General features: G+C 43.2%; 1 protein-coding gene across 5 annotated transcripts in view; it reads right to left on the bottom strand.

Moving 5' to 3' along the window:
* The window catches only part of samd12 (sterile alpha motif domain containing 12), a 142728-nt gene that overhangs the window by 115636 nt on the left and 1423 nt on the right, over nucleotides 1-25669 (bottom strand). For 4 of the 5 annotated variants that reach the window (XM_023959626.1, XM_023959627.1, XM_023959629.1 and 1 more), the window contains one exon: nucleotides 3565-3773. In XM_023959626.1, the coding sequence (XP_023815394.1) occupies nucleotides 3565-3773 (209 nt within the window). Of the gene's footprint in view, nucleotides 1-3564; nucleotides 3823-25669 lie in introns of all 5 variants that reach the window. The other variant, XM_023959630.1, reaches the window with a different exon arrangement.

Here is a 25669-nt window from a genome sequence, read left to right as displayed (position 1 = left end):
CCAAACCATGGCCCTTTAAAGATGTGGTTAGAGTCCCTCCTCCTGAAAACATCATGGCGGCCGAATCTCCGCCTCTGGACGCTAGAGATTGGCCGACAGAGGAGCCCGCCTACTTCCTTCAGCCCATACTTGGAATCACAGCATCCGATTCCCGCTCCAAACGTCCGGGCAGTTACTTCACAGACGGACATTGTCCAGCCACCAAATGCCCTGAAACCTCCTTACATATGCAATTGCAGCATTTCCCTTAAAATTTCAAAGAACGTTAAACCACACACTTCAACACAAGACTAAGATTCAATGTAGTAAAAAATGACCAAAAGTATAAATTCCTTCAACGTCAAGTCCTCCAGTCAAGCCACGAATTCATCCAACGCCAAGATCTCCTGCTTCGCCAAGTAAACCTAATCACGCCAGGACCTCCAGCCACGTCACTAATCAGGCTACTAAATAAAACCAATTACTTACCATCTAACTTACCTGTGTTTTCCTTCCGGGTTCCAGCATCTGGGTCTGCTTCGCCTCCTAGTCATGACAATCTGTCAAAATCTAATTTAGCTGAAGGTAAAAATCCTCATAATTCCTGGATTTTGTGTCGCTCAAAATATACAAACGCTAAACTTTTATACCTAAAATAATGCCCCACAAAAAAACTCAGTTATTTCCTGAGTTCGTGACTGCAAGCGTCCTATCATTCTCTTTTTTGATGTGCTCAGTTTGCTTAACCCTTGTGCTATCCAATGGGGTCCAGATGACCCGATCCTTCCATGGACGTGTTCTCCATACCATGACAAAGGTGGATGAAGGTGAAGAGGATTTCATGTAATCCATGGACACCAGTGAAGATCACAAATCATTGAAGAAAAAAGGTTCAGAGCTCTGTTTAGTAGGGTCTAGATGACCCCAAAGTGCCTAGGATAGCACAAAGGTTAAAAAGCTGCACACATTATTAAAAATCTTTCTCTTTCGGCTTTTCCCATCAGGGGTCGCCACAGCGAATCATCCTTTTCCACCTCATTCTATCATGAACATCTTCTATCCTAACATTAGCCAACTTCATGTCCTCTGTCAAGACATCCATGTATCTCCTCTTTGGCCGTCCTCTTGCCCTCCTGCCAGGCAGCTCCATCTCCAACATCCTTCTACCAATATATCCACTATCCCTCCTCTGAACATGTCCAAACCATCTTAGTCTGGCTTCTCTGACTTTGTCGCTAACACAGGCAACATGAGCCGTCCCTCTGATGTACTCGTTCCTTATCCTGTCCAACCTGGTCACTCCTAAGGACAACCTCAACATCTTCATCTCCGCTACCTCCATCTCAGCCTCTTGTCTCTGTCTCACTGCTACCGTCTCTAACCCATAGAGCAGAGCTGGTCTCACCACTGTCTTGTACACCTTTCCTTTGAGTCTTGCTGACACTCTTCTGTCACACAACACTCCTTACACTTTCCTCCACCCGCTCCAACCTGCCTGCACTCGCCTCTTCACCTCTTTTCCACACTCCCCATCACACTGAACTGTTGACCCCAAGTACTTAAACTCCTGAACCTTCTTCACCTCAGCCCCCTGTAACCTAACGCTTCTACCTTGATCCCTGTCGTTCAGACACATGTATTCTGTCTTACTATGACTGACCTTCATGCCTCTTCTTTCCAGAGCAAACCTCCACCTCTCTAGCTGTTCCTCCACCTGCTCTCTACTCTCACTGCAAATTACAATGTCATCCGCAAACATCATTGTCCAGGGAGATTCCTGTCTTACCTCGTCTGTCAGCCTGTCCATCAGCATAGCAAACAAAAAAGGACTCAAAGCTGATCCTTGGTGTAGTCCCACCTCCACCTTGAACTCCTCTGTCTGACCTACAGCACATCTCACCACCGTCATACTTCTCTCATACATGTCCTGAACTACTCTGACATACTTCTCTGCCACTCCAGACGACCTCATACAGTACCACAGCTCCTCCCTCGGCACCCTGTCATACGCCTTCTCTAAATCTACGAACACACAATGCAGCTCCTTCTGACCTTCTCTGTACTTTTCCATCAACATTCTCAAAGCAAAAATGGCATCAGTGGTGCTCTTACGGGGCATGAAACCATACTGCTGCTCACAGATCTCCACCTCTTTCCTAAGCCTGGCTTCCACTACTCTTTCCCACAGCTTCATTGTGTGGCTCATCAACTTTATTCCTCTATAGTTGCTGCAGTTCTGCGTGTCACCCTTGTTCTTAAAGATCGGAACCAGAACGCTTCTCCTCCATTCCTCAGGCATCTTCTCACTCTCTAGAATCCTATTGAACAACCTCGTTAGAAATTCCACTGCTGTCTCTCCTAAGCACTTCCATACCTCCACAGATACGTCATCAGGACCAACGGCCTTTCCGCTCTTCATCCTTTTCAGAGCCTTCCTAACCTCATCCTTTCCAATCTCTGCTACTTCCTGCTCTACAACAACCACATCTTCCTCCCTTCTTTCCCTGTCATTTTCCACGTTCATCAGCTCCTCAAAATACTCCTTCCATCTTTTCTGTACACTCTCCTGGGTTGTTAGCACCTTTCCGTCTCTGTCCTTAATCACCCTTATCTGTTGCACGTCCTTCCCATCTCTGTCTCTCTGTCTGGCTAGCCTGAACAAGTCCTTTTCTCCTTCCTTTGTGTCTAACCTGTCAAATAGCTCATCGTAAGCTTTCTGTTTGGCCTTTGCCACCTCTCTCTTCACTCTACGCTGCGCTTCCTTGTACTCCTGTCTACCTTCCTCAGTCCTTTCTACATCCCACTTCCTTTTAGACAACCTCTTCCTCTGGACGCATTCCTGTACTTCCTCATTCCACCACCAAGTGTCTTTACCGTCTTTCCTCTTTCCAGATGACACACCTAGCACCTTCCTACCTGTTTCCCTGATAATCTCTGCTGTAGTTTCCCAGTCATCTGGAAGCTCATCCTGACCACACAGGACCTGTCTCAACTTCTGCCTAAATTCCTCACAAGTTTCTTCATTCTGTAGCTTCCACCACTTGGTCTTCTTTTCTGTTTTCCCTCTCTTCTTCTTCCTGACCTCCGGAGTCATCTTACACACCACCATGCGGTGCTGTCTGGCTACACTCTCTCCTACCACCACTTTGCAGTCATTAACCTCTCTCAAATGACCTCGTCTACATAGGATGTAGTCCACCTGAGTACTCCTACCTCCACTTCGGTATGTCACTCTATGTTCCTCTCTCTTCTGGAAGTAAGTGTTGACTACAGCCATTTCCATCCTCTTCGCAAAGTCCACCACCATTTTTCTTGGACATAAAACATTAAATGCTTGCTATGATGTTCAACCTCCCTCTACCATGCACTGACATGGAATGATGCAGGCTCTGGCGCCTCTTAGTGGTAACATCATACACAGCAATGGATTGAAACAGAAATGGATTTTTTTTCCAAACAAATAACAAAACTATTCTAAATTATGTTGACAAAGTTTTTCAAAAAATGTTTGTTCTTTTTCAGTTTCCAAACAGCCCACACATTTTCAGTGAGGAATTTTTCCTCTTTTGGTGGAGCGGCTCTTACTCTGGTGAGCTCCGACTCAGAGACGGAGCGGTGCGGCGGGGAGCGCCGGCGGTACACGGAGGGGCTGATGTCCCGGAAGCCCGGGCTGTTGTCGTCCCGCAGCACGGGTTCGACGTCCACAGACTCCTCCACCTCCTCCAGGTGAGACGTCATGTCTTCCTGACGTATCAGATGGTTGATGCCATTCTGGCTCAGGCTGGGGTGAACCGCTGCAGGCAGAATTGCAAAATCAAACGAAGACGGTCATTGGTCTGCATGCTGTGAAAAGACAGAAACAAGTTCTGTTTATGGAATTCCATTATAATGCATGAAAGTTGCTCTGCTTTTTAGAAATGTTGCCAGGTCTGCTAATCACCCTCCAGCAGTCTGCAGAGGATATTTAATGATGAGAAAAATATTTCAAAAAGTAACCAACAACATCATAAACCACAAGATGGCAGCAGAAGACCAGAATGACTAAGATCTACACAGAGTCTGAATGTTTTCTTTTGATATCCAGTGAATAACTCAGTGGAGAATTAGTAGAAAATACTTTTTCTTTTACATCAAGAGCAACAAACGTTAGAGAGAAGTCACAGTCAAAGCAGAGGGGAAAATTGGATTTCTAGTCTAAAATGCAAGCTTAACACTAAGCTAAGAAAGAAGAAAAATGTTGAAGGTGAAGGACAATAGTCTAATGTCAGCAGCTGCAGCATTGTATTCCGTTACTGTCTCGCTCAGTCTTTTCTATATAAGCAGTTTTGCTCCTCATATCAGGTGTTGCACTCCAGTGCAATTTCTGTCTCAATAATTGGTGAGGGCGGCACAGAGGGGACAGCTAATATTGAATGGTTAGGCAGCTGTGAAAGAGGACCGTCAGCTACTACATATGAAGTTTTCCTGTCAATCCAGACGGACGTTTAACCGCCCAGTATTATCATTCCTCCAGTGGGTTAATGCTCAAAACTGGGCCAAAGACAGACGGAAGTAACGTTTAAAACGGCCGTAACCCAGTTGAAGTGCACCAGGAGAGACTACACACACAACAGAACCGATCCTAATCAGGACTGAAACAGAACCAATAAACGAGTAACAAGACGTGGGCTCTGTCCGAATTCGCATACTACTCCCTAACTACTAAAATCGATATAATGTAGGACTATGTAGTGCCCTGAATTTTAAAAGCACTTCGGACATCACGCTCACTCCTTTTTTCTTTTTTTTTAAACGGTGGATATGACGTCATCGATTTCATGAAGTTAAAATCTCATTGATATGAGCGTTTTGCAACAATTATGAGTCCACTGTCTTCCGAAGTGAAAAACATTGATGGTCTATTAATAAAATACATTTAAAAATGTTCTGACACAATGCATTGTGGTCTATATTCGCCGATCTAGTGAGCATCGACGCACACCGCTTTTTCACAGAGACTTCTGGGAAATTTCCAGAGCACTCGATTTTGGAATTTTAGATTCAAACAGCATTACAAAATGGCAAACGCACAATATAGAGCACTATGTAGTAGGTGGTGAAGGAATTCAGACACAATCCAGGATGTTTGAGGAACCCTGTTTAAATGTTTTATTTCACTTGTTAACAAAATCTGTGTTAGAGATTTAGCAATTATTTGGTCATTTAGCTGGAGGTTCTCACAGACGGGAGGCAAAGAAATCTGGAAACAGTGTGCAGCGAACAACAATAAAGTCTGATAGGCAGATCTATCATGGGAGCAGGCCACACCCCCACACAGGTAAGTTCTTTAAAACGATAAAGAGAAACAGGGAAAACAATGGGTTGAATACTTTATACCATTCAACCAATAATAAAGCCATAAAAAGCATCAATATTCAAATCCATTAAAGGAGGTATCGTGGGCGGTTCTGATGCATCTTTCTGATGTGACGAGGGGCACATCTGGGAGTCTGAGAAGAACTTGATGCAGAGAGCAAACATCCGGAAATCACACCTCCAGATGTTAGCATGTGGAAATGTGCTGCTTGTTTTCTGAAAATAGAGATTATTGACAGGCAAAGCGCAGGGGCGACACTGAGTCAGCTTTGTTTGGGAACAGTTTTACTATGACAGATACAAGCAACAAACAACTGAAAGCTCTGATGATCATTCATATTCATAGCTTTTATGTTAAAAGAGATAGAAACATTTGGCCTTTTTACTTATATAAATAAGAATTTTTATATGCAACAGTTTAAAATCAGGTTTTACACTTAATGTTAAAAAAAAAGATCTAAGTTCTCAAATTGAACAGATAAAAAGTCTAAAAGTGAATTTTACCCAAACCACAGAAACTACAGAAATAAAAGAGTTTTATTGTAAATTCCATATCACACAGGAGATGTGCAAAACCCCAAAATAAGTAGAAAACTGTGTAAAGTAGATTGGACGGTTGGAAAACTCCATGTGGACGCAGTTTAGTCGCTGTTAAACTTATGGAGGAGATGCAAAGTTTGGCCAAATGTAAAAAAAAAAAAACTTGAGCCACAATAAGGTTGAATATTAGGGGTGTAACGGTACACTAAAATCTAAATTTGGTTCGGTTCAGAATTTCAAAGGGCTCGGTTCGATACATTTTCAGAGTTTTTTTGGTATAAATAAGGCAGGAAAAAAATTCTTGTTTAGTATACAAAAAAATGCTTGTATACTAAACCACACAAAAAAGTGAAAATTTAAAAAAAAATACCGTAATTTACCGAGTTTGCTTAATTTTGGTCTGGATCAAGTCCTGAACCTTGTGTTTGGTCTAAACTTTACCAGACATTTCTGTTTTGAAGCAAATATTGTTAACTAAACCATCTGACTAAAGATCTCTTCACTCATTGGTCAGGAATTACGAGGGCGGCGCAAAGCAACCACAGGCAGAAATTATGGAAGTCGTGTTCTTTGTAATCTTCGTCAGTTTCGTTCATTCAAACTTTATATTTCGCTGACCAATTTTGAATGTCTGTATCAATGTCAGGCTCAACACTTGAGCTGTAACCGAGCTACTGGAAGAAAATGACCAAGAAGGTCATGGAAGTGGATGCATCAGAATGGAGTGGAGCAGGGAGAACGGCGGATTTTCTACGTCACAAATATGATCTCTTTACAAACATCAACGATTTAAATTAAAAAAAATGTTATTTTAAGCTTAATTTTCTTAATATATGTCCATCGTCAGAAAAATGCCACAAGAGCGTATTAAAAACCTACTGACCCCTCTCTTAGATTTTCAAGTGGGTCAACCTGCAGAATCGACCAGCTCTCCTATTTTGTCCCACTCTAGGCGTTTCTTCGTCGAGCAGTTGTCAGGCAGCTGAGTCACGCTCACAAGAGTCGACCGACAGAAGACGTCATCCACATCCACAGCTTTGGCTTGAATTCTTCAGGAAATTTACATCTGTCTCAAATCCGAATGAACGTGTTATGTCGGGAGAAAAATGTAAACAAGCTTTCAGTTTGTGTGCAAAATGACAACAAATGCTGCCGTCTTCCTCCTAAAACGATGAATTCAGACCTAAGAAAACGAGCAGGAAAACTCTAAAACCAACTTGAGATGCTCGGCACGGAGCTCGGCTGCCTGTCAACGCCCCCCCCTCACCAACTCCTGACTGATGCGCCCCTCCGAGGTAGACATAAATCATGCATCTCTGCTAAGTGGATGCGAACAATAGTTGGGGCGGATGAGCGGAGCGACAGATGACGGGGTGATAACAGGGCTGGTCAAACGGAGGTGAGCAGAAAAGGGAGGGATGCTTCCCTTTGTTTCAGCAGGCGGGGGTGAGCAGATGAGTGGAGGGGCTAGGAGATAGAGATGTGGTGGTTTTTTCTTTTTTCTTAACAGCAACAGTTCCTATAAATAGCACCGACACATTATTCCCTGTCCTCCCTGACATGCGCTGTGAAAGCATCACAAGAGGAGGCAGAAAAGAGGAGGTGCACCCCTGTGCTCCCCTCCATCCCGTTTATTTTCTGAACCAAACGGCGAAACAACACGATTCCTAAACTCCCTTTAACAATGTTTGTGTTCAAACGCTTAAAATGACCAGAAAAGTGGAAAGTGAGGCCCGCCACGGAAAAGGCAGACGACAGAACCTCCAGGATAAATGGAAGGAGATGAACTTTAGAACATCTGTTTACCTTAGGGACTTTAAAGCTGAATTTCATTAAGACAGTGTCTTACTGACTATAAATGAGAACTGGACTCCTCCCCCCTGGCGTTCCAAACAGGAAGTGGCTCCAAGAAGCCAAAATCCCATAGACTTCTATAGAGAAATAAAGAGCTGTTACTCAGTCATTCTGTTGGTCAGAATAACCGTTCTTTCTCTGACACCCGTTTTTAACCACTTCCCATTATGTTCTTTTCACGTTATAGAATCAGAATCAGAATCAGAATAGGTTTTATTGCCAGGTTCAGTAGAGCGCACTTTACAAAACGAGGAATTTGTCTTGGTGTATGGTACAATTAAAATAAGTTAAAAAATTAAATTAACACAACAACACACTATATACAGTTGAGTAAGGTGGGAGCACAGGTGGGCTGGGATGGTCTGTAAGTAGCAGCGATAGTCCTTTGGTGGGGGGGGGGGGGTCAGCTGGGGGGGGTTCGGGTACTGTTCAACAGGCTGACTGCAGTGGGGAAGAAGCTGTTCTTGTGGCGCGAGGTCCTGGTCCTGATGGACCGGAGCCTCTTGCCAGAGGGGGGGGCCGAAAGAGTTCATGTCCTGGGTGAGAGGGGTCGGCTACAATCCTGGCTGCCCGTCTCCGGGTCCTGGAGATGTGCAGCTCCTGGAGAGACGGGAGGTGGCAGCCGATCACCTTTTCTGCTGAGTGGATGACGCGTTGCAGCTTGGCCTTGTCTCTGGCCGTGGCCGCAGCGAACCAGACTGTGATGGAGGACGTGAGGGTGGATTCAATGATGGCAGTGTAGAAGTTTACCAGCATCTTTTCAGGGAGGTGAAACTTCTTCAGCTGCCTCAGGAAGTACATCCTCTGCTGAGCCTTCTTAGTGATTGAGCTGATGTTCTGCTCCCACTTGAGGTCCTGGCTTATGATGGTTCCCAGGAAGCAGAAGGACTCCACAGAGGTCACCGGGGAGTCACAGAGGATGACAGGGGGGAGGGGGGCTGGGGCCTTCCTGAAGTCCACTGTCATCTCCACTGTCTTTAGAGCATTAAGCTCCAGGTTGTTAGCGCTGCACCATGACACCAGCCTGGCTATCTCACTCCTGTAGGCCGACTCATCTCCGTCAGAGATGAGGCCGATGAGTGTGGTGTCGTCAGCAAACTTCAGGAGTTTGACAGACAGGTGACCAGCTGTGCAGCTGTTTGTGTACAGGGAGAGTAACAGGGGTGAAAGGACACAGCCCTGGGGGGATACGGTGCTTGTGGTCCGAGTATCTGAGACGAGTTTCCCCAGCCTCACATACTGCTGTCTGTCCGTCAGGAAGTCTGTGATCCACCTGCAGGTGGAGTCAGGCACATTCAGCTGGGAGAGTTTGTCATGGAGCAGGGATGGAACTATTGTGTTGAACGCGGAGCTGAAGTCTACAAACAGGATCCTGGCGTAGGATCCTGGACAGTCCAGATGCTGGAGGATGAAGTTGAGGGCCATGTTTACAGCATCGTCTACCGATCTGTTGGCTCTGTAGGCAAATTGCAGGGGGTCCAGAAGGGGGTCTGTGATGTCTTTGAGGTAGGAGAGGATGAGGCGCTCAAAGGACTTCATAACTACAGAGGTCAGGGCAACGGGTCTGTAGTCATTCAGTCCTGTAATTCTGGGCTTTTTGGGGACAGGGATGATGACTGAGGATTTGAAGCAGGCTGGCACATGACAGGACTCCAGTGAGGTGTTGAAGATGTCTGTGAACACTGGAGACAGCTGGTTGGCACAGTGCTTCAGGGTGGAGGGGGAGACAGAGTCCGGGCCCGCAGCTTTGCGGGTGTTCAGCCGTTTAAAAAGTTTGTTTACATCTCCCTCTGTGATGGAGAGGGGGGGGGGGGGGGGGGGCGCTGAGGTGTGAAGCTGTGTGGATGGGTCAGGAGGGGTTGTGGGGGGGAAAGGATGTTGCTGGACAATGGCTGGGGGGGGAATGTGATGGGGCTGCCTGCTGTCTGCTCGAAGCGGCAGTAGAATTTATTCAGGTCATTGGCCAGACGCAGGTCGTTCAGACAATGGGGGGCTCTGGGCTTGTAGTTGGTGATTGTCTTGAGCCCTTTCCAGACAGAAGCAGAGTCGTTGGCTGAGAATTGCTGTTCCATTCTCACACCATGGGCTGATTTAGCTTTCCTCACCTCCTTGCTAAATCTGTGCTTGGCCTCTTTGTGTTTGTCTCTGTCCCCACTTCTGAATGCAGCTTCTTTCTCTGACCTCAGCTGTCTGAGCTTTGCTGTGAACCAGGGTTTGTCGTTGTTGTAGCTCACCCTGGTGCGTGTTGGAATGACGCTGTCCTCACAGAAGTTGATGTAAGACGTCACAGTGTCTGTGTACTCATCCAAGCTGTTGGTGGCAGACCTGAAAACGTCCCAGTCTGTGCAGTCCAGACACTCCTGAAGTTCCTCCACAGCTTCGCTTGTCCATTTCTTGCAGGTCCTCACAGCCGGCTTGCAGAGCTTTAATTTCTGCTTGTAGGCTGGAATCAGATGCACCATGATGTGGTCCGACAGGCCCAGAGCAGCACGGGGAACGGCACGATAAGCACCGCTGATGGTGGTGTAGCAGCGGTCTAGTACCTTTCCCTCTCTGGTCGGACATTTAATAAACTGTTTATATTTGGGGAGTTCAGATGATAGATTGGCTTTATTAAAGTCTCCCAGGACAATGACTAAGGCGTCTGGGTTTGTCCGTTCTACGCTCAGAATCTCCTCAGCCAGCGCTCGCTGAGCGGCGCGCACGTCGCCCTGCGGTGGGATGTAAACGCCGACGAGGAAGAATGAGGAGAACTCACGGGGGGAGTAGAAAGGCTTGCAGTTGATGATGAAGGTCTCTAGGTCCGGAGAACAGAGTTGAGAAACTTTTGAAACATCGCTGCACCAGCCGCTGTTGATGTAGAAACATATTCCACCTCCTTTCGTTTTGCCGGAAAGCTTCGTGCATCTGTCCGCTCGGTGCAGCTGGAATCCCCGAAGCTCTAGTGCAGCGTCCGGTATGGAGTCGCACAGCCACGTCTCCGTAAAACACAAAACACAGGAAGTGGAAAAGTCTCCGTTTTTGTTGAGCAGCACGCGCAGTTCGTCCATTTCAGACCGACCAATCAGATGCCTCAATAAAAGTAGGTGGAGCCTGCTGGCCCCCACGTCCAACCTTCAAAACGTTTGATTAACAGATTCCCACTTTCAAGGGGTAGGGGTGTGGCCTTCCAACAAGCTCACTCCTGTTTGGAGAGAGTGGTTGCCATAGAAACTGACTCAGATCGACTTCGATCCAATCACGACTTGACTGGCGATGTCTGGCTGGCTCCAACAAGACGGCATCCATATCGCGTAAAACGACCACTGAATTGACCTCGTCTGGTTGGATTCAGAAGAAAACCATTTTCTATGGATGACATTGCACTCAGTCAAGTTTACTGTAGTTCTCAGATGAAATTGATAAAGGATTTTTTTATCCTGTTTTTAAAAAGGATTTTTTTTATGTTTAAAGAAATAACAGACAGCAAAGTGTGTGCCGCATAGATAAAGATATAGAGAGATAGAGAGAGACAGATACCGGTAGATAGATAGAAAGAGATTTAAAACACACATTTCATGGTTTCATAAACTGACACATTCTCTTTTGACTTGAAAATAAAATAAAAAACAATCATTTTAAGAATTAAATCACAGCAGAAACTATGCAAACTGTTGGCACCAGCGATGGGAATAATGTCCTTTTTCATCTGCATACGGGCCGTTTAACAGAAAACAGAAGAAGGACGGGAAGGATGTAAGTGCTGTCAATCCACCCCCCTCCCGGCACCCGCCCCCCGCCTCTGCCGGAAAACGCTGCCGGCATTCTGAAGAGGCAGCCTGGCACCGGAACCAAACAGGATCTTTGCAAAATGGCATGTCAGTCCTCTGCACAGATGTCTGCGTTATTTCACAGCAGCTTGGAGCCAAATCGCAAATCAGTCTTCTTCAACTGGCCAGAAAATGACTTGGAAAAGTGTGTGTGTGTGTGTGTGTTTTTTCTGAAAGTATCATTTTTAGCCATGTATGTGCAACAACACATGCAGGCAAATGTTGCAATATACAATTGTGAGTTTTAAATAATTCGAGACTGAATGTGGAAGTCCTGAGGACTCTGGAGGAGGCATCTCTATCGGGGGGGGGCAGGTTACCCGAGTACTAATTAGAATGCGATGAATCAGTAAAAAGGGGGGAGCTGAGAGAAGCACGTGGTCTTCAGGCCAAAAGACTCCAGGAAAGCAAAGTCCATCAGAAAAAAACTGTCATTTATGAAGGATTCGGAAGGTTTTGAGAGGTTTTTAGAATCCTTCAGTCTTCTTTCCTCAGGTTTTAGATCTGGAACAAAAAGGATCTTTTTCTGACAAACAAGGGAAAGTTTATTTAGAGCATGAATAAGTGTGGCCGAGCATTCCCGCTATGCTTCTGTAAAATCTTTCTGCTCCAAACACGGAGAAAGTAGGACGTTTGTTTTTCCCCTTAGTCATTCCATGAGTCATTCTCCAACCTGCCATCAGAGCTTTTATGCAACATTAAAATTCATGATTCCACCCTTAAATCTGGGGCTCAGATGATCAAGTGACAATCACAAAAGAGAACGGAAACTAGGTCAACACTGTTAGGGTTTGAAAACTTTAGAAAATAGCAATTTTTCAAGAGAGAAAATATACTTTTATATATTATAAAATGCACATAAAAATTACTCAACCTTTGGATAAAAAATTGAAACAAAACATTTATTTTTTTTAAATGAAAAAACCTAAAGAATTTTTTTATTTCTATTGAGAAAAACAGGAAAAAAAACAAGAAAATGCAACAAAAGGAGAAACATGAGAAGTTTTTGCCAGAGTACTAAAACTTTTTGGAGTACTTTAACTCTAGTTATGTTAGTTCTTTATCAAGCCTGGTGTGAATATATGTTCACATGCATGTGCATCTTTCAAATAACAAGCATTTTCTGAACATTTCTAGTAACTATAAATATGTTGCAGAAACAGGAAGATTCCTATTGGCAGGTTTCAGAGCACAGACAAAAACTAAACAATCACAACAAGAAGTATTGTTGTTTTTTTATTGCAACAATGTTTCAAGCTTTGATTTCATCCTGCAAAATGACCACTGCTGCGGTTATTTGCAGACGACTGCATTATATTTTTGCACTGCAATTATTTTCAAATTAAAAGCAAAAACAAAAGGAGCCATGAACCCCATCAACCCAGTCATTGTGTTCAAATGACACAAATGAAAATAGCATGAGTGTAACATTGTCCATTTTACTCAGGAAACTCCATCAGCCAACAGAAAGTTTCTCTAATTTAGGATTAGTGATGTAAATAGAAACAAAGCTGTAATTCAAATCCTGAGTAAATCCAATCCCATCCAGCAGCCTTTCACTGACATTATTTCACTGACTTTTTCATTTCTAAATTCTTCCTGGTGTTTTTGTATCTTCAAGAGAGGAAAATTGAACTTTTGGACACTTCAGGACACTGCAGGAACATCCTGCTCAACACTTTATCCTGCTCTCTAAATTCTTCCAAAACTTCCTTTCTTTTCTAGTCCATGGTTTTTTCTCTCCTGCTCTAATTTTAAGGCAAGGCAAGTTTATTTGTATAGCACAATTCGTACACAAAGTAATTCAAGGTGCTTCACAAAACAGAAAAATGCATTAAAATCACAATACATCATAGAAATAATCAACGTAAAATTTACTTTAAAAGAAAAGAAAAAAAAATTTGAAAATTGATTTAAAAATAAAGGAAGGAAAGGAAAGAAAAGTGCAGATAGGACCTTTCAGTCATATACACGGCTGAACAGAAATGTTTTAAGTCTAGATTTGAACATGAACACAGAAGAGGCCTGTCTTACGCCTTCAGGGAGGCTGTTCCAGATTTTAGCTGCAGAAAATTGAAACGCTGATTCCCCTTGTTTAGTTCTGACTCTGTCAGAGTGAGAAGTTTTATATTTTTTTCTCCTGAACATTTACATATATTTTCCTAATTTTCCAAAGCTTCTAATTGGGCGAGGCTCTCCATGGCGCAGCATTCGAATTCTGAACATATTTGGTCTTTGTAACATTTAGTTATTTTTATGTGACTAGTTGCTTTTTGCTAGTAATTAATTCCTGGATTACCGTTATTCCTGAGGCCTTTCCAAAAGTTTTTCAGTCATTAAGATATCTCTTTGTTCTTCTTTCCTTTATGTCCCATCCTTTTAATTTCATAGACTGGGCTGAAACACCCTACTGTCCTGCTGCGCTCAGTCGTTTCCGCAGCACTTCTGACTTATTAAGTAAGTACCTGAAGATCCTTAAGAAATTGTGATTTTCACACATTTCCCTGCTAAAGCAGAAAGAATGAAAACTTCAGATTGGTGGCTTCTCTAAATGCTAAAATCTTTCAAAATAACAGAATCCATATAACCTAAAAGATAAATATTTAATGCACAGATACAAACTTCAGAAACACTTTGTTAAAAATAACTGCACTGCTGGGACATGAGAACTGACAGAATGGCTCCAAATCAAAGGGAGGGGAAGTTGGCAGCTCCACTCATAAGAAATATTCAAGAATACACATTTTATCAAGCTAACTTCATTCAGTCCTCCGGTTTCCATCAGACACAGAGGAGCCAATCCAAATCAAACACTGTGACCCACTTAAAAGTACAACTATAATAGCATCCTGCGTGAAAAGCATTTGTGTTCTGCTTCAAAGGCGCACAGTAAAAAGGGTGGCAAAAATAGACCGTCTTGATATAGGGACCAGAAAAATCTATTAATATTTGATAAAAGATACAAACATCCTCCATATGGCCAACGCAGCCACAGCTAATGCAGACTGAGAAGCTTTGGCCATTGTCCTCCCGCAAAGCTTGCAGAAACAGGAAATACTAAAACGCAACAGCAGAAACTGCAACATGCAGCAAAAACGCCCCAAAAAAACTTCCAACATTCAGGAATAACTGCAACAAAAATTGCAAAATGCAAAATGCAGCAATGACTGCAACATCCAGCAACAACTATAACATCAGAAACTGCAAAAAGTGACAAAAACTGCAAAAAAAAAAACGCAACAGCAAAATGATAAAAGCAAAAACTGCAACAAACAGCATAAACTACAACTTGCAGCAAAAAACTGCAACATGCATCAGAAAGACAACCACGACATGGAAACCCCTAAGCAAGCAAAGTAAACAAACAACAAACGTATTTGAAAAAGTTTTTGATATAAAGATTTGATTGATATTTGAGGTTTTTTTTTTAACTTTTTTGGTAACAACTGTAAACTGACTCATCAAACTTTGATGGAAACACAAGTAAAGTACTGTAAATGGCAGCTTCAAAAGAAGAATCCGACACAACTGCATAAGTGGGTCATGAATCTCAATCAATCCATGCAGAGATGTGATACTGCGGAGACCGACTGTTGTTTTTAGTTTTCTCAGCAGCAAATTATTGTCTCAGGCAACAGAAACTTCAGAAGCAGCTCCTACTGTGTGATGTGCTGCTGATATTTTCACAGCTGGGTGTTGAATCAGCTCTACTACCAGCCTCCAAAAAACCTTTCAAATGGTTTGAGTCACAGCCAGTAGTTTGATCCGGAGGATATTTTCACGGATTCATTTAAAGTGTCTTTTTTTGTGACATGAAACCCAAATCTAAAGGTAAAACTAGTCGATCCAAACTGACATTTAATCACAGAGCTCGCCTGACACAGACCGGCTCCCTCCGTCCCCGTTAGACACAAAAAAGCAGCTATGATCAGTCAGCAGAACGCAGTGCAGCAGGTTTTATGGTCATCGGGGAATGAGGCCGCCGCTCTGACAAAACTCCAAGCAGTAGGGAGCCAAACCCGAAAAAACCTCAATGTCATTGTTTGAGAAAGAGCAGGAATCTGCATAAAAGTTCTGGAAATGCTCTCTAAAGGCCTGTTCACACCGGGACGAATTTCGCCGGCGATTTTCGCCGACGTTTAACGCCTCGTGACTAAACAAAGGACACCAATGAGAGTGTGCACACCGACGCGAAAAAACGCCACGCGACAAAGCGTCAAAAAAAAAACGCCTCGGGTTCGTTTTTTTTTTTCGACGCGTTGCGTCGAAATCTATTCGACCAATGAGAACGGCGCTTTTGCTCACGTGTCTGGAGCTTCTGAAGTTACAGTAAAACACAACTTGGGGGCGCTCAAACACAAAACTGCCTTGCTGAGCACACATACCAGCGAAGAAGATAGACGCCAAGTAGCGTCAACACTGCCGCAAAGAAATAATGACTGACATTCTTAAATATCCCCTTACCAAGTACCAGTTGGAGCTACTGATGCTTGAAATATTCATGTTTTCTTTGTATTATTCTGACAAGCGCGTAAACACTTGCTCTCTTCTTCTGAGGGAAAAGCGACTTTAAGAAGCGTAAAGTTGCGCAGCGCCACCTTGTGTACAGGAGTATTTCTGCTTACATTAAGCGCCATGTAATGTCAGGGAATGAAATTGCATGTTCGCTCGGCTCACCGTCAGCGAAAATCGCCTGGGTGTGAACACAAAAAACGTGGCGAAAAACGCTGGCGAATAACGCCTGGCGAATATTCATCCCGGTGTGTACGGGCCTTAAAAGGTGAAATCTGCAAAAAAAAAAAAAGAAGAAATTGCTAACTTTGTCTTCTTCTACGGGTGCATTTTCCCCCGATGCTCTTAAACTTTGCGAAGGTCAAACAGATCCTCTAGTTCTGTCCCATTTAGAGAGATGGTGGAACAGACGGAAAAACAGAAATGCGTATGCAGCCTGAGGGCGCGACGCTTCGCCGATATGCCAGAAAAGAATTAGAATTACCTCACAAGGTCGTCTGCGCAGAGTGATCGTTATCCAGATGGTTATGCAGTTAGGAGACAAATGACAGCAGCTTCAGTGAGAGAGAAATATTTAGGCAACAGCACCAAAGATCTTCCAGAATCTGAATCCTCTGATTACGAGACTTAAACATCCTACAAAAACTCCCTCATTTGTTCAAATCGATGAAGCTAATGGTGAAAGTTCACGTTTTCCTCTCTGCATCTCTTCTGATTATTCTCCTTCCCATCTGAGCCAAAATTGAGGGTTTTTTTTAACCGGCATTTTAAATATTTCAGCTTTTCTCTTTCAGTTCTTGTATTTTGCAGCAGAAACTTAGTTCATGTGGTTTTTTTTTTGTGTTCAGATTGAACAGAAGCAGCTCTGAATGCTTAAACTCTTGACACCTACTGATGCAAATATGCATCAAATCACTTCGGCTCCAAAATTTCCTTAAATTTAGTATCTACTTGAAAGCAGAAACCCAAGTAATTTTATATTTTCATAGCTGGAACCAAATTCTGAGGCTAAGGAGCTAAACTGAGGCTCAGAAAACGTATTTTCAGAAACGTCAGAGAGTGTTTTGAAGGTGAAGCTACAAGTTTTCACTGCTAATCTGTTAGAAATGTTACAATGACATCTACAGGTCAACACATTGTTACAACATACAATGACGCCATCTTGTCTTCTGAGAAAGTATTAGTGGTCTCATTTTAAACACTTCAGCTGCAGGCCCCCCCGAAGGACGCTGCCCTCCAGTGACATTTGTCTTAGACATCGTAAACCCGTTCTTAGAGACAAAGGTGGAGGTGCTGCTGCTGCTGCTGATTAACTTGACTGAGATGTAATCCTGTTTCACTGGGTTGGATGAACATGTTTATTCTAGTAATTCTGCTCTGGGGCGAGATCCCAGAGATGGATTGGAAGTGAGTTTTCTGAGTGGGTGCACTGGCTGGCAGAGCGGGGCAGGACAAATCAAGGAGGATTGATGCACAGAGGCAATGAGGGAAGAAGTGAAATGAACAGCCTCAGCCACAGGGGTAAACACTGCTGTGACCGGCGTGCAGTTTTTACTCTGTGTGAATGAAATACAAGCTCCTTTCTGTGAGTTCGTCTCTTTAATAGTTTGACTGGTGTAGAAAAATCACACTAGAATGCACGCCACTTCTGTCTTCACGATATTTAACCCTTGTGCTATCTTAGATGACCCCCACCCTTACATTGACGTGTTCTCCCTACCATGACAAAGGTGGATAAAGGTGGAAAGATTTCATGTAATCCATGGACACCAGTGAGGATCACAAATCATTGAAGAAAAAAGGTTCAGAGCACTGTCTAGTGGGTCTAGATGACCCAACTCCCAACGTTAAAGTGCCTAGGATAGCACTAGAGTTACAAAACACCAGTGAGGCACGTCTGAATACAGTTCAGTGCATTCAGGAGTTTCCACATATAATCATGCTTCAATTCAATCATTCAAGCAGGAAAAGCCAAAAAAAATAGCAGACAGTTTTGTAGTTTTAAAAGACATATGGGCGCAGAAGGATTTTTTATCCCTTTAACATTGGAACAGTCAGCACTGATGGCAAAATAACGCACGCTTTTTTAATAATATAACTCTTAACTTAAAATCCAACATTTGCTGATGTAAATGAAATCATCTCTGTGCCGATAAACAACACTTTACATTAAAAAGTCTTGCTCATCTTTGCTCTTTACTAATGGAAACTGTGGCATATTGACATATTGTTGCCAAATGCAACACTTTATCAATGAAAGGTGTTACATTTGGCATTTTGTTACCAATGTAACGTGTTGCATTTCGTTGCATGTTGTTGCACTTTACAGACCTCTAAAATGTTGCGTTTCAATTTACTGTGGCACTTTAATGACACAACATTTTGATATATTGTTGGACTTGACTGCAATTCATCATTTTGTTCCACACTACTGATGTAGCGCTGCATTTTGTTGCATTTACGTTTTCTTTTACTGACATAAAATGCTGTATTTTGATATATTGTTGCACTTAAATGACGTAAAGTTTTGCACATGGACATATTGTTGCACTTCACTGATGTAAAGTTTTGCGTTTCGTCATTTCGTTGCATAATGTGGCCCTTTAAAGACCTAAAATGTTGCATTTCGATATATAATTACACTTTACTGATGTAAAATGTTGTTATTTTGTTGCCTTTTACCAACATAAAATGTTGCCTTTTAATATATTGTTGCACCCAACTGACGTAAAGTTTTGCATTTTGTCATTTCGTTGCATTACGTTGCTCTTTTTTTCAATATGCTTTTGCACTTAACTGACAGAAAATGTTGAATATCTTGATTTCGATGCATAGGGTTAGGATCCACTTTTCCATCATCATGGTTTGCACATGATCACAAAGTTGCTTTTCTCAGCTTAAGAATACATTCGATTTACGTTAATATAAAGGGGTCAAAGAAATTAAGTTAATTCAAAGAACGTCAACAAAAAGTTCTGGTGTTAAAGGGTAAAGCCTTCATGCCATCTAGGCCAAACTAACCCGAACACCTAACAGTTGCTGCAGAAGTCAATACCCATCACACCACGTTCTCCTGTCTGCCTTTACACCGTTGGCTGGATGAATTCAGGCTCGACGTATGTTGGGTGATGCAACCTATTTGGCCAAAAATGGGGGGGGGGCAGCAGACAGTAAAATGATTAAAAAGTTGAGGATTCGTCGTCGCTGTTGAAATTTATAAGATGTTATAATCTAACCACAGAGGCAAAACCTAAGAAGTTTTGGTTCTGGATTAGAGAACAGCGAGATGTCTCCTTAGATTTGGAAAGAGTCACTTCCACAGGTGGTCCAAGCATCTGGACAGACAATGATGGAGCACGAGACCATGAAATTGGTTCCGGTCAGGTTTTAAGATGAGAGTTGAGTCGGAAGACAGATGGATAAATAAGTGAATGGAAGGAAATGATGGATGGGATGACAAACATTTTTGTAAATCTGATGAACTGGCATGGCTCCTGCTCCTCAAACCTGCTTCAAGCTCCTCCTCCTCCTCCTGAACAGATGAGAGTAAAATCCTGTCAGAGTTTCGCATTCACCCCTCTCTTTTCCCCTCCCTCAGACTTCAAAGACGAGTGTAGCCGAAAATCCCAGCTGATCGGCAGTCCCAGACGCTCGTTCATCTGACACCATGCCGTCACTTCAATCCCCTTCAGTCCCCCAATCCGGTTGAACTTGAACAGGTCGCCTTCATCACGTCTGAATGCAGCATTGACCTGAACTCCTAACTGGCTCATTAGTAGATGCTTATATCAGGAAAGTGTGTGAACTCACATGTTGGCATTTATTTTTAGGATGGTTTTTTATGTGCAAACGTCAATTCAGAGTGGGAATCCATTGCATTGAATGTTGCTTTATATATATCAATCTATATAAAATGTTTCGTTCCTGTCACATTTTAAAAAAGAGAAATACAGGAATAATTTGTTTAGGTAGCTTAATGATTGCCTGGAATTATTGTTTTATTGTGTGAACAGCTTTAAAGTATTTGGAATAGGAAACCACAGAAAAAACGTAGTCTATGAATTCACTGAATCTATTTCTGCACACGGATCATTTGCATCATCTTCCTTTTGAAGCCTCCAGTTCTTTTATAAGACCCAGTTTGATGAGAGGAGCAGATATTTTTACATTTTTGGACAGCTGAACGCAGATGTGAGGCTGCACTTTTCAGAGAACGCGTTTCTCCGTGAGCTTTTTGTCTTCTCATGTGTTATAAATGATTTAATACGTGACCTATATTCTCTGTTTCACTGTATGTGTGTATTAGTGTGAGTGTGTGGGGGGGGGATTGCAAATGGGAAAACCAGTGACACTGCAGAGCTGTTACCAGAAACCAACAGCGAGGACGGACTGTGAAACTGTTGAGCTTATTCTTACGACCCATGATGCACGGCGGCATGGAGTTTCTTCACCCTTCTTTACCCAAAGTCTACATTTAATGAACGTCTTTGTTTTCCTCGTCTGAGCTGGAATCTGGATCTAAACTGTATGGCTGGAAAGCTCTGATATAGATCGCCATTTTTTTGAACCACTAATGTTAAGTTGGGGACGTGAGGGGCTGTAAGCTAGTGGGACAGAGTGTAAACAAAGGGATGATGGGTAATTTCATGCAATTCTTAAGCCTTTTATAGTAAACAATATCCATGTTGAGATAATATATTACCTTTAGCACCCTAAAGAATTATTTTTTTCATAAAATACGAGTTATTTTTCCTACTCAGAAGTAAGACGACTCGACATCTGAGGCTCCGCCTTTCGTTCCGTGTGGGTACCGCCCATTTCATGACGTCAACCTAGAATCGACCTCAGCAGCATGTCTGGGATTCGTCCATGAAAACAAACAACATTCAAACTTTTGCAAAGATGGGTTTGCATATTGTTCATATAAATAAAGCGTTTTAGCCCATCACCGCTAGCTCCATGGAGAAAGTGGGTGTGACTGTTAGCCTGGGGGGGCGGAGCCGCTAGCGCAGACTCTTCCTGGAATGGGCGGTTCTCTCCAGTCTACATCAGCTCGTGAGAACACGCTCGTTTTTAGAGGAATGCTCAGAGATGTGTGAATTAGGGTTGTGCCGATGGACGATACCATCGTCCATCGTGATGGGTGAGTGACATCACGATGGAGAGACACCATCGTGATGCCACGCCCTCGCCACGTTGCGAGTCGACACCATAAGCCACGTTTACATGTGCAAAATTTCTTGATGGGATCAATGGTCGGATTAGAATCCAACCGTGTACATGGCACAGAAAAATGTTTTCAGAATATAACAAACATTCACTAAGGTCACTCTTTTATTTCTTCTATTTTTTTTTCAAACTTTATTGAATGTAACAATTCAATACAAAACAATGTTAAACATGGCCGAGCGGCTATTTACATTGACATGTCAGCTTGGTAATATACGAGACGATCTTCTAAACGTGCTTTTAATAATGTTACGAATATTATGAAACACCTGTTCACTCATCATTTTAATTTTAATCCGTGTGGTCAGTGCTTTTTCTGAACGGAGCCGGAAAGAAGCCAGAATTAGCAGTATGCTAACACGGGCTAACAACAATAGCTCTGGGTGGCGCTGCATCCTGGCTGCACGTAAACGTGGGAATAATATCAGCCTTTATTTAGTCGGGACACGACTGGAAACACGAATCCACGTGATTGTTTGAATGTTTTCCAAGGACTGAGCGACATTTCTGCTTTGAAGCTCACACACCGCCCCAAACCGCTGTGTGTGTGCTCACGATGACGATCCTCTGCTCAGACACACACTTTTAGACCCGGCTCTGAGTTCGGTAGCTCGTACCCCTAGAGCTGCGGGACGGATCGCAGTCTTAAATCTCCCACACATACCGCTCATGTAACAAAGCACCCCCCCCCCCCCTTCCCATCAAACACAAAGCTGGAATTCTGCGCTCCGCCGCTCCACCTGACTAATCAAGTGCGGGAGTGGACCACTTCTTGTCTACTTTGTTTGTTACTTTTTTTGTTAAAGTCACTTCCCTCAGTTTATACTGGATCATCGCGGATGAATCATTAGTTGGGAAATAAAAAAATAAAGTAAAATAATGAATAGCAATTATATAAGAACGAAAAATGTAAAAAATAGCCCCCCCCCCCCGGACGATGTCATCGTCCATCCCGATGGTTGACAGCAAACATCGTCAACGGCCAATTTAAGGGACATCGCCCAACCCTAGCGTGAATGGATGAGAATATGGCTTTGGAGTTGTGTTTTCTGAGCAATTTACATTATGATACACTTACAAAAAATGGATTTTGCATGGTATAGGTAAACGTCAAAGTGGGGACTTCCGCTGTGCCCGATTTTTAAATAGATTATATATATTATAAATAAATATTAACAGCGTCTGTGTAACATTAGAGCCAGTCGGCGCATAAATGCAATGTGGGAACAACAGTAGAAATAAGTTCCCATTGAGGAACTCCTGGTTTTTCTCTGTAAATAGCAGATTCATTTTACTTTGAAGGCTCCTCCTTCATTTCCTCAATGGCACATTTCTCTCTAAACTTTCCGTTTTTATCTTCAGCTTTGTGATGTTAGACAACCTTTTAATTTAGCAGTTGGAGCAGCTGCTTTAACGCATTTAGGTACACAAAAGTCGTAGACACGTGTGGTGAACAGAATCCAAAATAGAATCAGAAAACAAATAAAATAAAAATAATTCAAATATCTTTTTTTTTTTTTGTCTGCCGCCCGGTGACCTGTGGACCGGTACTGGTCTGTGGCCCGGGGGATTATGGTACCACGGTTTTATGGACAGATGTTCAGTCGTAAATTTATTGCAAACGGCTTCATCTCTCTGGGATGTTTGCCTCCATCCTGGCAGAAACATTTGCAGAATACCAAACACTGACTCAGATGTCAGACATCAAGGAAAAGGCATCAAGTTGTCTGACAGCAGCACAAACAAGTCAAAATCATTCTGTGGAGTCGGATTCTCTGTGTCTAAGGGTTTCATCCATCCAAATTCCATCTTTTGGGGTCACAGGGAGCTGGTTCACCCTGAACGGGTCACCAGTCTGTCGCAGGGCTCAGGATTTCATCTAAATATGGGTGTGATAATATAAGTCATTTTTCCCTTCCAAGCCATTTGAGTACGTTATGATTTAAAGCTTCATAGCATTTATGCTAGCTCTGCTGGAAAGACAAATGTTACATCCAAAAGGGAAATTCTGACACTAAAGGCCCGTACACACCGGGACAAATATTCGCCAGGCGTTATTCGCCAGCGTTTTTCGCCACGTCTTTTGTGTTCACACCCAGGCGATTTTCGCTGACGATGAGCCGAGCGAACATGCAATTTCATTCCCTGACATTAGATGGCGCTTAATGTAAACAGATATACTCCTGTACACAAGGTGGCGCTGCGCAACTTTACGATTCTTAGTCGCTTTTCACTCAGAAGAAGAGAGCAAGTATTTACGCGCTTGTCAGAATCAAACAAAGAAAACATGAATATTTCAAGCATCAGTAGCTCCAACTGGTACTTGGTAAGGGGATATTTAAGAATGTCCATCATTATTTCTTCGCGGCAGTGTAGACGCTACTTGGCGTCTAACTTCTTCGCTGGTATGTGTGCTCAGCAAGGCAGTTTTGTGTTTGAGCGCCCCCAAGTTGTGTTTTACTGTAACTTCAGAAGCTCCAGGCACGTGTGCAAAAGCGCCATTCTCATTGGTCGAATAGATTTTGACGCGACGCGTCGAAAAAAAAAAAAACGAACCCGAGGCGTTTTTTTTTTTCGACGCTTTGGCGCGTGGCGTTTTTTCGCCTCGGTGTGCACACTCTCATTGGTGCCCTTTGTTTAGTCACGAGGCGTTAAACGTCGGCGAAAATCGCCGGCGAAATTCGTCCCGGTGTGAACAGGCCTTAAGACAAGCGGAAGAAATCTGTCCATCAATACACTGTGGGTTAGGAGGAGGGAGCAGTGACAGTTAGCACGTGGTAGACGGGGTAGAGATGCATGCACGCTGCCGGAGTGAACCATCAGATCATCAGGGGAACCAGGTCCTCTCCAGCCCGACCAGCTGGACCAGGAGAGAAGAGGCAGGAAACCCCCAGACCCTGGAGCACCGCCGGCAAAAGCCTGAGTGAGAGAGACCACCCACCCAGCCAGGTGCAGAGGAGCCCCCCCGGAGGCCCCTCTGGCACCACGGAGTACGGGTAAGCCCGGCGTCAAGGTCACAGGGCAGGCACGCTCGGCCACTAGGGCCATTGGGCGCCAGACACAGAGACACGGGCCAAAGGCGGAGCCAGGACCCAGAGGACCCCAGAGCCGCCCACCACCCAGCCAGAGCCTCGTCACCGCAGAGAAGGACCTTGGTGGCCCAAAGATCACTGCACAACCACAGCTATCTAACCCCCCCCACACACAAACACACACACACACATCCTACGCACACAACCTTCCTCACCCAATATCTTCCTAAACCCCTCCTCCCGTATCCGCCCCTGGTGCCACACAGTAACCCCGGCTGGTCAACTGACCCCCCCAGCACCACACGCCCAGACAACAGGATCCACACAAGCCAGGCCGCCCTGAGAGGACCGAGGCGCATGAAGGCGTTTGCCCCTTTTTTTAGCCAGCGTCTCTGATTTCTCCCCCTGCGAAGGGGGACAGAGGGGCAGCTTCCAAATCATTAGGATGACCGTTAAGATGATGGAAACCATACCATCAACTTTTACGGCCGTGAGGAGATTGCTTCAGAGAAGAAAGTCATTAGAATGACCGACCCAAATCCATACAACTGTTAAAAGATAGGGATGCAGAGAACGATGGAAGTCTGGAACAAAGAATCTGCATCTTTAAATACATGTGGACTGAATCTGGATGCTGCTGCTCAGTTTTTAATTTAAAAATAAAGAGTGTTTAGAAGCACCAGAATCTTATACATTGCAGCTTTTTTCTGCCTGATTCTATTTTGATCGACAAAGAATTGGTCTATAAAATGGAAATGCATTTATTTTCTCTTTGTTTGCTGTGATGTTTTTGTAGTACTTTGAGATGATCTCAAACTAGAACTTTATAACGCATCAGAAATGAATTTTACAATTTGGACTCAAGAAAACTGTTTTTGTCCGTTTTTGTTTTTTACTTCAGTAATTCATTTTACAAAACAAGGAAAGCTGCTTTGACTGGAGGAGCAACGGGTTAAAAGAGAATTCAAATTGAATAACAGTAAAAGCTATATAATCTAATTAAGTACATCAGTAAGGTTGTATACTTATGAGGCAAAAAATCTGATTTTTTTGTCAGTTTGTGACATAAAAACTCTAAATTGTCTTTATAAAAGTTCCAGTGTTGTCCATTTGACTCATTTAAAAACAGTTTTTAGTACTTAAGTAATTTATTGTCTTGTTACCTTTTTACTTGAATGGATGATTTAACAAATAAAAGAATAAAGGAAAGCTACTTTATGGGAGTAGGAGTGGATTACAAAATATTTCAAATGGATCTTTGCTAATAAATGCTAAAGCCTATAAATTAATTAAATACACTAATGTTTTACTTGTCAGGCACAAGAAAAACATATTTTTTTGTCATTTTTTAATGTAAAA

This window comes from Oryzias latipes, chromosome 11, assembly GCF_002234675.1.
Source record: "Oryzias latipes chromosome 11, ASM223467v1".
NCBI lineage: Eukaryota > Metazoa > Chordata > Actinopteri > Beloniformes > Adrianichthyidae > Oryzias > Oryzias latipes.
Note: the sequence above shows the minus strand (reverse complement) of the source record. Positions and strands in the feature narration are given on the sequence as shown.